This window comes from Magnolia sinica, chromosome 5 (genome assembly GCF_029962835.1).
Source record: "Magnolia sinica isolate HGM2019 chromosome 5, MsV1, whole genome shotgun sequence".
NCBI lineage: Eukaryota > Viridiplantae > Streptophyta > Magnoliopsida > Magnoliales > Magnoliaceae > Magnolia > Magnolia sinica.
The window spans coordinates 35,091,331-35,107,686 of NC_080577.1; the positions used below are offsets into that span (position 1 = coordinate 35,091,331).

A 16,356-nucleotide genomic window follows, 5' to 3' on the forward strand; every position below is an offset into this window, starting at 1 on the left:
AATCATTAAGCTGGGATGCCTTGAAGGTATAGATGATTGGAATCGCTCTATCTTCCTAATAGAAAAACATTTAGAGAGTAGGATTCCATCATAACCTTGACTTAACCTGTCGTCATGTATTGGTACATCATTTGAGTTACGGATCAAGGGAGCAGAAGACTCTTCATCAACAAGGAGGAGATCTTCGTCAACATGCTGAATGGGACTCATCCACTTATCTGTAAGTAACTAGAGTCCAGAGGACCCTTTGATCATTCCTCTGTAGGATTTGGTCTAAGGTGTTTCTCGCCCTTACAAGCCCTCGAAGGAGGCCTCTAGCGAGAGTGTATGTGATGGGTGTGTTGTGTGGACCCTTGCTCTGTGGAGAGCATAAACATCCGGTTAAAGGTGAACCTGTCTAAAACCTTAAGTTAGAGGTGAACCGTGTGAAACCTCAGTTAGGGTCTTATGGAAGATCCTTGGCCAGTGTGCCTAAAAGTGGGTGCGTCGTGTTGACCCTTACTCGTGAGAGCATAAACAGTCAGCCTTAGTGTAGGTTGTAAAGGTTGAAGGTGAACCTGATTTAAAACCTTAAGTTTGAGGTGAACCGCTGTAAAACCTCCTTAGTGAAATCTGGTACACTCAAGGGTTGAGTGCGGTTACCGGGAGTGGAGTAGACAAGTAGTCGAACCACTATAAAAATGACTGTGTTTAAGATTTCTATTCTTTTGTTTGTGTGATTTGCTTTAATATTTTCATATCTAAATATCTGTGATCACACCTCATATAGTTACACAGTCATATCCATCATAAACTAGTTTGAATATTGTTTAGTTCTTAAATAGTTTGTGATTGGATCCTCTACCGAGCTTGGAAGCCAATAGAGTTACTTTTGAGTAATCTTAAAATGTGTCTGTTGTTAGGACTAGTGTAATAAGATTTTAAATAAACCATAAAACCTTAAAAAGTCCTACTCACCCCCCCCCCCCCCCCCCCAGGACATATTGACATATTCCTACTTCGATTAAAGTGGTCTTCACCGCTATTTCAACTATCACTGCCAAATAATATTCATAAGGATTAGAATCACACAGTCACATAGTGTGGTTTATTACTCTATTAGGAGGTTTGGTATAAAAGGAAAATAAAAGGGCCAAATGCAAATTTTTATGTGTTTGTATTTTTTATTTTAGTTTTTTACCTAAATCTCCATCTAACTTATTTTCTTGTTTAGTCCCTGCAAATCTGCATGCATACACATATATGCTTATATTGCATTGATAGGTGATCATGATCTCAGGCACTTGAAAAAAATGATTTGTAGTTTAAGTGAAAATCAAGAGACACATTTATTTGAATAGCTAGCCATGTTTTCTGCACTCAACTAGAATTTTCATGGTAAATGATAATTCAAAGGGAGATCTATATGAATCAGATTCTTCATCCTAATCTTAGCTGATCTATATGAATAAGAGGAATGTCTACTACCAAGTTGGATTATGATATGTGGTTGGACTTGGGATGATGTAGATGGGATTTAGTGATGGATCTGCTCCTAAGATTTACATGGGCTGCAACATAGGGAATGGTGTAAAATCATGCTCTAAATACTTTAAAATTCACATGATTTGGCAACATGCACTTATATAATAGTATAGCATGGTTTGCTATGTAAATATGAAAATAAGAGAATTTCTCAATGTTAGGTAGAGAAAAATAATGACAACTCAAGATAACTTGAGATACTCATCAATGTCAGCCTTAATCTGCTTTGCTTTCAAAGCACCATCAACCCCATAGAGAATGCCCAGTGATTGGCTGATTTTAGCTAGCAAATCAACCTGCATTCAGGAGAGAAGAAAGATGCTAGCTTAATAGAGAACTATTAAATATTGATTAGGAAGTTCAAACAAAATCATGTTGCAACCAACTTCAAGTTGGGAGTAGAAGGATTGGGCAGCCTCATGTTTCGTGGGAATGCAACTGGCTGGAATCACATCACAGAAGCTGAAATGATAATCACAAAGGAACTCCGGAAAATCATGAAGCAGTACCAAGAGCACCCTTAGAGTGCCTTTGTACAGAAAGTGAACCTGCCCACAAGTTTTAAAAAAAAAAAAAAGGAAGAAAATTGATGATACCACAGTTGTGTAAGATGAGGAGAAAGAAGATAATGATGACATTCATGAGTAACACATACCTGAAAGTTGGAACTATCAAGGACAGGGTCAGGGGACCCATGGTCCAAAAGCCAATTCAGAAACAATCTGAAATATGCCCTTCGGCTGAAAGCAGCTTTCTTCTCTTCTGCATCCTTTTGGATAACTCTCACAGTCACTGACAAAATCTGCCACATGTCATAATGAAAACACTGTAAGTAACCATAATGGAAGTAGAAGTATAAATTTTATTTTTATTTTAAAACAAAAAAAAAAAACAAAAAATTTTCCTTGTGTGTTTCAACCTTGGGCAAGAGAAACACTTTACTTGATCCCTGGTCCACCGTACAATACGAACAACAACAAAGATAAATGAAGTTACAAATCATCGAATTAATTAAAGCAAACACCTACTAAGGTTAATGTAACTACCAACATTTGTTACAACTGAAAGAAATTTCCCATAACCACAAAAAAAAAAAAAAGATCGCTACCTTAATAACTAAAACCACAAGCTTTGCATACATATCAATAACAGCAAATGAGAGATGCTAGACTTGTTGTGGCATTTGTAGGGATAATGAGCTTGGATTAATCATGTCAGTGGCCAAACAATTTGCTACAGAAAATTCCTGAAGTTATAGGTAGAAAGAGAAGGAAAACTCTTAACAACTATGAGGGTCTGGAGGATTCTCATGGAAACATAATACAAACCATAGAAAAAGTTTACCATGAGGATTCAGAAAAAGCGATCTGTGAGATCATCCCCTTTAAGCAACCCACTTTGTTGTAACTGTGAGATATAATGGGTATAAGCGACATCAGTATTGCTAAGAAGTTCACAAATTTGACACTACTCAGCAAACAGACGAGAAACCTACAGTTTATTCATAGAAAATGGAAAGCACATAGAAAAATCAAGATCAGACTCAAAGAAAAATTAAAAAGCACATAGAAAATGGAACAAGCAATGTTAAATAAGACAAACAAACAAGCACCTGCACATCAGGAAGGATTTTCATTCACGATTCAACAAACATAAAATTCATTTCATTTCCTTTTTATGACTTCATATGTTCGTTTTCGGGTTTTCTATGCTACTCCAATTTCCAATTCAATAATTTCCAAGTATCTAATTGGTCCCTAAAGTATCTGAAATTTAAAGAACTACAGCTGATTTGATAAATATTGCAACATATGTCAACAAAGGTATTACTTGAATTCCGTGGCCAGGCACATATATTACTACATGCAACTCATTAAAATTATTTTTACTCAAGTATATGCAAGCAAGGAAAACTATTACTAGAATTCTGACAGAGGACCACAGGCACATAGATTACTTCACTACATCTGCAAGAATTAATATTAGTATTTTTTTTCCATAATCACCACCGCATCGTCCCAGCCATTTGAGATTGGTGTTACGAACCCTGTTTCACTAATCCCACTATTCTCAGAAAGTGAAAAATCCTTTATATCACTTCATAGCTGAAAAGAAGCTACTCCATTAGTCATTTCCATTTTAGTGAATTGAAATTTTGCGATTGAATTCAACTGAGCATCCAAATGCAGCCTCAATGAACTTGAAGAGATTTTTATGCCAGTGAACTAAAAATGTAAATAACTACCATCCCAAAAGCTATAAATGCCTGAAGTATATAATAAAGCCCCTCCACTTTCGTCCCCAAAAGACTTTTTATTTGCAGTCATTTAGAAAGCAAACTAGGTATATATACTGTAACGACCTTGGAATTTTTGTGCTAATCTTTCCTTAAGTAGTTGTTTTTGGGGTAATTAGCGCTCTACTTGATTGCTTGTGAAATTCGCATCAATCACTTTAAATTGTATCTGCATGGCTCTAAACGTGTAGATTAGTGAGCGCTACGTTACTCTGAAATCTGGGATCCATCGCTAAATCCAGTTGTTCTGGGGAATTTTTGGAAGATCTGGATCGGACCTAGACCGCGCGTCGAAAGTCCGATGGCGATGATCTTAGGCTGTTGCGGTCACTGAGTTGGGCTTGGTCTTCACCTCGAAAATCAAGTCGATCTGATGTTCTGGGTCGATTTGGTTGAGTTCGGAGTGAAGAGTGTGAGAACGGTTGGAATTTAATAAGCTTTTTATGAAATCTGAGTCGTGCGCGCGCGACGATTTTAAGCATTCTCACCGTTGGATTCTGACCCAATTTCACCCTCCGATCAGGATGTTGGCCCTGGCATATCCTAGTGCTTGTGGACCGATCGAGTTTCCGTGACCGCTTGAATTGAGTGTGGTCCGCCACGGCCGATCCAAGAGCCGGTCGATGCGAAAACTCAGCTGACCTAGATCCATGGTCGGTGAGCTTAAGTCCGACCTTTCGTGGTTATAGGCCCACCGGAAGTGCTTCGTTGGATCGAGAAAGGCATACTTTGGTTATAACCTAAGTATACCTTGACCCTGGGTTATTTCCATCATTTTAAGGCCTATATATAGTCCTTAAACCCTAGCTCTCATTTCCATACGAATTTTCTCTAACCCTAGCTTGGAAAGAGAGTGGAAAAGAGAGAGGAAGTGAGAGAGATTGGTTGGTGAATCACCTTGATTCTTCCTTGTTCTTCTTCACCTTTGAATCTTCACTTTGAATCGTTCCTCTGACGATTCTGAGTTCCTTTGGGGTAAGTTAACCTAACCCTAACCTGTGTTAGAGCTTAGATTAGACTTGGTGTTGTTGTATCTCATTTCTATCCTTATTTTAGGGTATTCTTGCGCCGTTGACGAAGACAACTCGTCTAAATCAGTTCAGCTGTTCTTTCTTTGCTTAAGGTGCGGACTTTAAGTGTATAGGTTATGGTTTTCAAGGCTTTCAATCCCAGTTAGTGATTTATTCTTGTTATGGATGAGATTTCACATGTCAAATGTTATGTTTACATTGCTTTCCGATATGCATGTGCTATATTGAGATTTGTGTATTCTAAGTGTATTTATAAAGTACCGTATACGTATAAAATACGCACTTATGTTTGCCATGATTTTTGGTCATGTATGTATGCTAGATGCATGTATGACAACTCCTTGGAAGAAGGAATTGTCTAAGTGCACGTATTTCAACATGCGTCATGTATGTTGTTCCATGAATGCTAAGTGTTTGTAGAAATGCATGAATGATCTACGTGTAATTGATTACACTAAATGCAGGCATTGAGAAGTGATTCTCAATACTTCTATGGATGCGCATGATTCCCTTATGCATTTACATTCCAAGTTATTTAAATTCAAGCATTCCTATGCTTACATTTACGTTAAATTGATATTCTTCAGATGTGTATGCACCATGATTTGAGTGGTTGTTCCATTACTGTTTTACATTCCATATGAATATCTGTCGTAGTGTAGGATGTTTGGGACTATGCCTTAGTCCAGGAAATCGGTAATTGACCCTTTGGTCGTGGTTGAGATTGCTTTCGCCACGTGAGACGCATTAGACGAACCCGAGTCGTATTAGAGTTGGCGGCAGAGGTTTGGCCACGCGGAGTGTTTTCGCACTCTATGTAGATCAATACAACGTGCGCTCGTGCTAGTCGAGTTCGTCAACTAACCCGATACTCAAGAGTATGTTAACCATCTATGGACGCTATCTGCTTGAATCTAGGGTACCGAACTTACCAGTGAAATCCTAATAACCATGGTACCGATCCGCTAAGACTCATGAGCCGGACATGGTGGTATGGGACACCGTGGTCGAGCTGTCTGCCTACTCTGGGGTGACGATCCTCCACGTAGTGACCTGTGAGCATCTAAACTCGTGTTCCGATTATGGTGTTATGGGACACTATATTCGTCCTTGTCGGCCTACATTGATTGGTGACGAGCCCTTTGTAGTGACCTCGAGCATACCCGGATACCGCAAGGAGGTGACGAGCCGATCCGTGGTAGTAAGGGCATGAAAGGCGTGCATTGATTGGTGACGAGCCCTTTGTTTCGACCTCAATTAGATGACCGTATGAGATGTTTAGGATTGACGAACCTAGTATGGATCACTGTTTGGATGGTAATATGAGGTTGGTATCTTAGCTTCGCAATCCTGCTGTATGAATTGGACTAATAACTACTTGGTAATCATATCCATGCACCGCATTTGCATGTGCTTTGTAGGTGTGGCGCACTTTGAGGCGAGGTCATGCGTAACGTAAGATGGAGACGCCGAGGGTGTACGCGTGAGGGCACGCATCATATTGCATTCATACCGCATTAACAAGAGTACTTAGGATTTATTTAATTGTCCCGCTTTATCATTCTTGTTTGATTGAACGATAGCATGTTAACCAAAGGCCTTATTGTTCCACCGAGTTGATCACTCACTCCCACGTTTCGGGCGGTGTTACACACCCACCGGACTCTTCTTAGGCCCCGATGTTGCAGATGTGGATGCGACGTCCGAGGCAGAGGGAGCTGGATGACGACGAGGCCGCCTTCTCCTATATGCTCTGACGGGTTCTAGCGAGCCTCGGCCTGACGCGGGATCTATGGGATGATTATTTTGGGAACTGAAATGATGTAACTTGTACTTATAATTTTGATAAATAACACTTTTACACGATCTGGTTGTATATGTAATTCAGGGACTTACACTTGTACACATATTTTACTATAAGTCTTCCGCTTGCTTTATTCACTTACCCCTGAATCATATCTGCGTTTTGGCTTAATCTATCCCATGTTTATGTGCTAATACAGTCAACATACATCATTCATTAATTATGTTGCATAAGTGATGTTTTGGAACTCGGGAGCTGAGTTATGCTCGACCCCCGAATTTCAGGGCGTTACATATACAATATCCAATTATCCATGTTTGTCTGCATATTGCATACACATGAACATGTTACATATGCATACATAAACACATCTAAACCTACATAAATGGGCTATGCATAAATGCATGTGGACCTATACAAGTTTATACATACATACATACATACAGAGAGAGAGAGAGAGAGAGAGAGAGAGAGAGAGAGACTGTGCTACATTCATTAAATGATTCTGTTTTGTCTTCTGAGTTTCAGCCCAATGGTTTTTTTTGGGTAGAATCAGTTTAGGTTGTATGTTCTCGCGACTGTGATACTTTTAATCCAACATGAACTGACTATTTAGGCAGCATTTGGATGCACTATCCAATAAAATTGCAATAACAAGTTCAATAAAGTGGAAATGACCAAATTGCAATTAGTTAGTATTCATATTCAATAAAGTAGAAGTCCGCTATCAAAAGAAGAAATAAGTAGGCTGGATATTTACCAAGATGGCTTTAGAAAAACATGGAACTGGAAGATGTGCAGAAATGAAACTACTCGATGTGTAGTCTCATGAACATATAAAAACTTACCTCCATACACCTAGCCATACTACACAGACATGGAACAGGAAGATCCCTGTCATCCATAAAATAAACTTATTTTGTACCTACCTTGGTCGAGAAAGAAGGACATAGTCTCAACTTCTAATCAGATGGACCATGCATGTATTTTGAATGCAAGCTGTCTTTCATTTCCTTATATGCCATTTTGATGAACCGCCTACCACACATGGACGCCATGCTTGTGAGTAAGTAGTGTGAGTAAAAATCCAAGAGTATCTTTAAAAAGCCATTGAGAAAAAAAAAAAAAAAAAACCTCTTAGAGACTTAAAGCAAAAGTCTCATTAGAAGTAGGAATAAGTAGACCAAAAAATAAAAGAAAAAGACCAATGAATTGTTTGGTATTATTGGCAAATCAAATCACTTACTTGAAGAAATGTAAGCTTGAGGACAACACTCAAGTTCCAGCATTCATGCATGGTTATTGGGGTGAGAGGGTTCCGCGTCTTAGCATATACCAGCCCCAACACCATTCTTGTAGAGGCAAAGGCAACATGACATATGTAAGAATGGAGATAAAGCATAAAAAATAGCCACAATTTTAAATCAAAGGTGATACCGCCATTAACGTGCCTTAACTCAATAATCAGACTGGTACACTCATCAGGCAAAGGCAACCATGAACATGAAATTCACTTCAAACCAAACTCATCAGGTAAAGAACATAAAACGAAAAACCCAAAACATAAAGTACATCAATATAATTAAAAAGAAAAAACATCAAATTGCATAGAATTAGGGATTTATAGCAGTCCAAAATATGACTAAGAACATGAAATTACCATTGAGAGCAGATCATGAGCTAATAAAAACCAAGTACAAAATGCATTAATAGAGGAAAGAACCATCAAGATGCATATAATTAGGGATTTACGTCGGTCCAAGAGACAACCGTGAGTAAGAATATTAGCTTTAAAAACAAAACAATGAGCTAAAAACCATGGATATCTGGCTTCATGGTAAGATGATTTGGATAGTCCAACTAATTTGCACCAACAGAGATAGCTGTCGGTCCAAAAATACTTACAGGGCCAATACATTTTTTTTTTCTTTTGTCAAGCAATGGATGTCCCACTTGAAAGGAATTTGATTACATTCAATTTGCATTTGCAATGTGCAAAATGGAGATTTCTGATATGGTTAGCCACAACAAAGCATTTTCCTGTTTACCCTCAGGCCATGATGAATGTTCATTTCTCACCAACAGCACCATATCTCTTTCTACTGAATCACTCATAGCACATATGGACAGCAAGGTTAAAACAACATTTTTATACAAGCGCTTTCTAAAATTTCTAAGTGGGATGGGAAGTTCTTAAAAGAAACCCAAAAACAAAAAAACAAAAACAAAAAACAAAAAAAAAAACAAAAACAAAAACAAAAACAAAGCAAAAAAGAAAATCATCTATAAGAGTTTTGTGTTCTTATTGCCAAGCCCAAGCTGCAATAAAAGAGTGTTTCCTTAGCATAGCAGCCAGCATGCTAAGGCAACTCGTCCCTGCTCCCTGGGCTATATTTTCAATTCCATAAGTACACAAATGCATTACAACTTACTTCAGTGGTTACACTTCCACATGTTTGGAGGAGGAGGTAGGGTATATACCTGAAGGTGGTGGTTTTATAACCATATATGCATGTTTTAAGCTTGCTAGTGTTGTGCATATAAAGCATGCACCTGCCCAACAAAACCCACTTGCAATTCAAATCAATGCAACAACAAAATCAAAACCTATGATAACTATTGTAATATATATTTGAAATATTAATGGAAAGAAGTTGCGATAAATACATAAGAGGTGCATGCCTGTGCAACATAGGCTTTGGGAATTTCGTCAAACAGTTGGCATCCCTTCCTCCACATGTTCCTGTCCGTAGACACTAGATTGATGTTAGTGAAGCAACGATCAATTGGCTCGGGATCGAACCATGCCGCAGCCCACAACACCATATTAAGCTTCACAATAGGGTACACCATACATTTTCCAAGGGAAATCCCCCTCTACATCATCTTACAACAAATTTACAGGTAAATTTTAGAAACTCTAATCTCAATGTTCGATTTCAATATATATAAAAAAAAAAGTATAAATCAAAAAATAATAATTAGAAACCCCTAAATCTAAACATCCGAAATTTGGAAACAAACAACAAAAAATTGACTGAAAATTATTTTTACATAAACTAACATTTCCTTAAAGAGCTTGTTTGGTGCTCTGCCTATGACTTTTGCGACAAGTAATAGAGAGAGCTCTGGTTTCAGATCTATCAACGGAAAGGGGTTTTTGATTTTTTGTGAGTGGGAGTGAGAGAGGGGTTCTGAATCTTTCAGCAGAGGGAGGTTTTAGATCCTTCACGATCGGGAGTGCAACAACTCGAAATCATCCATCGATGAAGAGGAGTTCGTGAGATCGAGTGGGAGGGGATGGTTAGGGAGAGAAGAGGAGTTCGTGAGAGTGGAGATCGAGAGAAAGGGACGGACCTGAGAGGGAATAGGGTTGAGTGGAGGGAGGGAAATGAATGTTTCGTGAGAGGGGGAAAAGAAAAAGGCAGCGCGGTTTTTCGCGTTTTTGCCTGTTACGGTCCTACCACAGTTTTTAACTGTAGCTATAAGCCAATATGACCATAGTCATTGAACAATCTGTAACGGGCCCTCCACGGTTCACATTTGACAGGATCTGGATGTACGGCCTTGTCAAGGGCTTTGTGAGGTCCATCTTGATGCAATCGATATATCCACTCCGTCTATTAATTTTGTAATTTTTTTCTATAAGGAATGAACCCAACATCTAGGCAAATCGAAGGTTTAATTGAACCACACCATCGATCAATGGATTAATCTCCACTCTTTCCTATTGTGTGGTCCACTTGTGCTTTTGATCTACTTTTTTTTTTGGGTTCTTGCCATAAAATACTCTTAAAAAATGGATAGACGTATTATAGATGGAGTACACACATTTTAATGGGCCTCGTAGATTCCCTTATGAGGTATCCGAGGTTGTATATACGTCTAACGGAGTTAGCTTTTAGATACGGTTTTGAAGTTTTAGCTACGGTTTTAAGCCGTAGTAAATGAGCTACAGTTTATAGTCGTAGTAAAAAGCCAGAATAGTCCGTAGCCTTTGGTCGTTTTTTTGATAGCGTCTACTCTTCTTCATTCTACCTCCCCTGAAGTCACCATGCTAGGAACAAATTCGACCCAGCTCAACTCACTAAGTTCGTGAGCTGCTTGAACCAAACGAGTCGGTGCGACTCTACAACTCGACAAATGCAAACCCTGCCCCATTCTCAATCTCCTTCTCTATTTTCTTCCCTTTCTTCCTTCTCTTCTCCCTTTCTTTCTCTCCATCATTTTCTTCTTCTTCGCTTCCTACTCTTTTCTTATTTCTCCTTTCTTTTCTTCATTTCGGCTAGTAAGGTCTGTATAGACCAGGCCCTAACTCGGCTTGAACTGAGATAACTTAGTGTAGAGCTGCTGAGTCGAGCTCCCATTCTCTCTTTCAGTCTTCTCTTCCTTTCTTCTTTTTCTTTCTGCTCTCTGAGTCGGCCAGCAAGGAGTCTAGCCTCAGACCAGACTCATCACGTTTCTTCCTCGACTCAGCGAGTCAACCCAATGAAATTCAATCAGAATCTGATTCAGCGAGTTGTAGTCCCTCGACTCGGCAGCAACCCCACACGAATCCTCCTTGGTTTCTCTCCTTTCTTTATTTCCCTTCTGCTTCTCTCTTTCTCTTGCTCTGTTAGGGAGACAGAAGCAGTGCTGGACTCGGCCTGGGCTCGCAGCAACTCGAACCAAGTCGACTGATATCGGTGCGGCGGCGTGAAACTCGCTCCCCTCTCTTTTCGAATTTCCTTTCTCTCTTTCGAATGGCTGCCCTAAAAGGGAGCCTTTTATAGGCTATATTAATCTAAGCCTAGAAGTTTCGAATGCTAACTAATTATGGGATTAGTCGGAAGTTTGGTTCTAATCCAAGTTGTGCATTTAGTTTATTCGCCGAGTTATTGGTTGATCCTGATAGACATGGTTTGCAAGGTCACCATATGTTGTTACAGACGATCATCAGGAGTTGTGGGCCACCAGACGAACGCTTCTGATTAGAAGATGGAGCCCACCCGTTGGTGATGGGTATTCACAGCTAAAAGGAGAAGATGATCTCCTCTGAAATGGCAGATTCTCAATGGGAGACTGATCTGGTGATCAGATGCTTATGGATGGTGTGGATTTGTTCCACGATCATTGTGGGACCCACATTTCATCACGACATTCCCGCATACACTACGAGTCACGGCATTTTCCGCCGCAGCTGTTTAACTCACGCACCCACGAGTTTCTCGCGAGAACTCCAACTCTAGCGAGATGTTCTCGTCGGTTGCCCTGGAATGGGCTGCTAGGATGCTTCGAATGGCTTCTAACAGTTAAAGGATGCTCGAGATTACTCCATGCTTATAACAGAAAGATTCTTTCCGCTCTTTCCATTGGCGGAAGAAAAACTTCTAAAAAAAGAAAGCAAGGAAGAGGCTAGGGTTTCAACAATGTGTAGCTGCGATTGGCTTAGGTAAGCGATCGAGATTGAAGAGGGAGTGGTGGATCGGATTGCCAGACCGGATTCCCATTTTTGGAAGTGGCTGTAAACAGCCAACTTGCGCCAAAGGTGGTGTGAATTCACACGTGTTCTAGCATGTGGAATTTACTAGGATTGGGTCGAAGATACCCCTTAAACATGATGGATGGTTTAGATCATTCGGAATGATCAAGACGGTGAGCCACAAGCCATTGTAGTGGTCCTCGTCCGTTTGAATTTCACACAGCGGGAAAATGCAAGAGGAAAATTCCTCTTTTTTTTTTTTTTTTTAGGTGAGCTCGGGTCAAACCGAGTTTTACCCGAACTTGAATTTGGCATGCCATAGGTGCACACAGCAGGGTGTACACCTGGTATAAAAGTGGGGTCCACGGTGATGTTCGGTACAATCTGCACTGTCCATTTGATTTTACCTGTTATGTTAAGCCATCTGTCTATTTATTGGGCAATTCTAAGCAGGGCAATTCTCATGCTTAGGTGGGCTATACTCCCTTGATTCGTTCAATAAACTGATAATCACCTGTAATTTAACGATTGGATTTCACCACAGTCGATCAACCTCCGATTTATGACCCTAACAGCTCTTGGGTCGATCTAAATGACTAATCATGAGTAGATCAGTCGCGTATTATAGTTTGGGAGTTGATTTACTATTAGGCACTTCAGAATGTGATTAATGGTGGATTTGTTAATCTATTCTTCGAAAAACTAAGATGTAGGGTCAGATTGATCCTAATTCAATCTAGAATGGTTCCATGGTCATGAACTAGTTTAAGTGCATTTAAATAATTAGTTTCACATGGTTCTTTAGTCATTAAATTCATAACTTTGGTGCATCTCTCCATCTAACCATTTAATCAGGTTATTTCGAGCAAATGTGTATCTTTGCAGTTGTATGCTCAGCTATAACATTTGCTCTAGTAAGCAATGACCAGATGGCCTGGTCTAAGGATGAAGATTGCTTCAAGTGGACAACTAAATGCTAGTACAAAGGCGAATGTCCTATTTAGTTAGATTTGTGGTTACGCTAGTCCAATTCTTCTTGGTAGTATCCGAGTATTGAAAGTATGGGTTGTTACACCTTTATGCAGCGTGGTTAACAACCACTAGGGGAAAGAAGTCAACTAAAGATTGCCCCCCAAGTGTCTCTACCCTATGGTAGTTGTTCTGGATGATTAGACCGGTCATATGTTGCCCCTTGGGTGTTTCTATTATGTGATATCCTTGATAAGTGGCTGGGCCAACTGGAGGTTGCCCCCTTGGTATTTGGCCCTTTGAAAGCAGAGTTGGTAGGCTGAATCGATTGGGATGATCGGAGGTTATCCCCCGTAGTTTCTGGTGGAAATATGGCGTCGACAGGACAACTAGTTGCCTACCCCCCCCCCCCCCCCCATCGAGGAATTGTCCCATGGGTAGAGTTGTGCACGGACTGAGTTAGATCGGATTGGATCCAACTTGACTTGGTCCAGATTCTACATGGCTTGACTCGAACTCGATCCGATCCGGGACCGAGTCCTGGTCATCTCACTCAATCCGATCCGATGCACTACTAGCCTGACCCAAACCGAGTCCGACTCGGTCAGGAAAACCGAATCGGATTGGGTTGGGTACCGTTCGGATCAGAAGAGAGAAGTGGGTGATACAAACAGAAAGCGGATTGGCTGGTGGTAGTGTATTGACGCCAGCAAGTTCTTTGGGTCAAACTATGAGCTATGTGTTATATCCAAACCGTCCATCCATTTGGGGAGCTTGTCTTAAGGCTTGAGCATAAAAATAAGACAGATCTAAAGATTAGTTGGACCACACTGCAAAAAAATAGTGGGGGATTGATCGTTTACCATTGAAACCCTTTTTCAGATCACAGAAGTTTCGGATCAATATGAAATTTGTTTTTCCACTTCATCCATGTATTCTTAACATTATTAACAGATTAGATGGAAAATAAACGTTATGGTGGGGCCCATGTAACACTTTGATCTCATTTGAGCCATTCGTACAACTCGGAGCTTGAGGCGCGTACGCACTCGTCTTCGCATGACATGTATCTACAACAACTTGTCACCTGTGTAGCTTGCGTGTGGGATGTGGATTAGCTACTGACAGGTTAAGTAGTTAGACTCCCTACTAAAGTGACGTGACCAAGTTCTGTGGGACCCCCCATGATATATGTGTTGTATACACACCGTCCATTCATTTGGAGATATCAATTTAGGGCAGGAACCAAAGAATGAGTCAGATCCAAAGCTCAAATGGACCCCACCATAAAAAATAGTGGAGAGAGCGATGCCCACCATTAAAATTTTCTAAGGCCTACAAAAGTTTTCGATCAAATTGAAATTTGTGATTTCCCTTCTTTCATGTCTGTCTTAACTTGTGAACACGTTGGATCTCAGATAAACATCATAATGGACCTTAGGAAGGTTTCAACGGTAGGAGTCACTCTTCCCACTGTTTTCTGTGGTGAGGTCCACTCTAAATCTAGATCTGACTCATTCTTTGTCTCATGGCCTAAAATGATCTCTACAAATTGATGGACGGTGTGGATACAACACATACATTGTGGTGGGTCCCACAAAACCTGGTGACATCACTTCAGTAGGAGTCTCGCTGGCTACTCAACCTATCACTTGTCATAACTTGCGTGTGATACAAGAAACTAATTTGAAGTTTATACAGGCAACACACGGCTGTATAGTTGGTGTGATATAGAGTGAATGCATGTGGGCCCATCGTGAATGCATGTGGTTGATCCACACCGTCCATTTGTTTTTCCATATCATTTTAGGGTTGAACCCAAAATTTTTGCATATCCAAGCTCAAGTGGACCATACCATCGGAAAAAGTAAAAGTACTGACCATATCGGATCTATTTTGAAATGTAGACTAATGCAACAACTACCCACACTAGTTTCTTGGCTATAGCAACTGAGATTAAAAGCAGTCTCATCCCCAATTCAAAGGTGGTGAGAATCACCATGGCGTAGACTTTCAAGAGAAATTCCTGGTCTGGGTCTGCATAAAACCCAACCCCAACAAAGATATCTCCAATCCCACCGACTGAAACCACAATTAAAAGGATAGCCACTACCTTCAACACGTCCATTTGGGCTTGCTTCTTGTCTTTAATTTCTCCCGATGATGGAGGCGCCGGTATTGCTATCTCAGCCATTGTTTTGTTGGAGGGAGTAGATGAGTGGTAGAAAGAGAATGAGAGGGGAGATGTTTGCACATGAGAAAAATGAGTGGTAGAAGCCATACCTCTGCCTTTTATTTCTCAATCTATTTTAACTTTATACTATATTACCGAATCGGATCTAATCGGCTCGGATCCAATCGGATCAGTCCGGATTTGCATTGAATCGAACTCGATCTAATGAACGGTCGGATCAGACCGACCCTACTCGAATTGCACCAATCTAGGTCGTCAGTTCGGTTCGAATTGGGTTGGATCTAGTCGGATCAGGTCGGTCAGACATGCCCAGCTCTACCCGTGGATACATAATCATTCAGCCAGTCGAGGTATTCTTGTTGGCTATATGATTGATCTTCTCGGTCGTTTCTTCCTGCCACTAGTGGCAGCAGTACAGGTAGGCCTTGAGGCTCGATATGGCTCTCTTGTGAGGAGCTCAGTTGGTCGTTCTTCCTCCCGCTCAGCTAGATGATTGGGGGCAAATTGAATAATATTCTTCATCGAGAGTCGCTGGAGAAAACTCTTGACCGATCTCTTAAAGATCTCTAGTTGTGCCTTGGTTCCTTCGATGATTTACTATATATGTTTTTACATTCGGAGGAAATGCGTGGCATGGTTACTAAAGAACAATTAAGAAGTTGATCCTACATCTATGTTGATAACAGACTTGAACCATTGGCCAAAAGTCTTGTGGCTCTTCTACAACTTCAACAACAGAACTATCCTTTCTTGATTTAGGAGGCATCTTATTCCATTGAGAAATACCAAAGGTAGCTTAGTAGGCTCCACCAGACGAGCCAATAAATATGTTTGTGTAATTCAATTAATTAGGAGACCACACGTGTTAGTGAGGGCCTATATTCAATTTTTGTGTGTGATTAAGAAAGTGTGGGCATGCTAGAGTCGTATTTGGTTCAATGTCTGATTGAATACTGGTGTCCCCGCACTGAGATTGACCATTTAAGATTGAATTGTAGGACTCAGCTACCCTCCCAACCACTAGTTGTAACAATGATCAAGTGATTCGTAAAAGGGTAGGGGTTTGTCTTTTCGGAT

General features: G+C 40.4%; 1 protein-coding gene across 1 annotated transcript; it reads right to left on the reverse strand.

Moving 5' to 3' along the window:
• Positions 1–1,850: 1,850 nt before the first annotated feature.
• Positions 1,851–3,012, reverse strand: LOC131247022 (general negative regulator of transcription subunit 1-like). Its single transcript, XM_058247467.1, has 4 exons — positions 2,869–3,012; positions 2,444–2,770; positions 2,180–2,326; positions 1,851–2,072 (listed from the first exon to the last, which is right to left on the reverse strand). Exons 2-4 carry the CDS (start codon positions 2,525–2,527, stop codon positions 1,851–1,853), a joined length of 453 nt encoding a protein of 150 aa, XP_058103450.1. The 5' UTR covers positions 2,528–2,770; positions 2,869–3,012.
• Positions 3,013–16,356: the final 13,344 nt, after the last annotated feature.

Excerpts from the sequence above, each read along its gene's own strand:
- LOC131247022 (XM_058247467.1), bottom strand. The coding sequence starts at position 2,527 with ATGATTTGTAACTTCATTTATCTTTGTTGTTGTTCGTATTGTACGGTG. Across the intron at positions 2,327-2,443 it reads AAGTGTTTCTCTTGCCCAAG|ATTTTGTCAGTGACTGTGAG; the intron begins GTTGAAACACAC and ends GACATGTGGCAG. Across the intron at positions 2,073-2,179 it reads TTGATAGTTCCAACTTTCAG|GTTCACTTTCTGTACAAAGG; the intron begins GTATGTGTTACT and ends ACTTGTGGGCAG.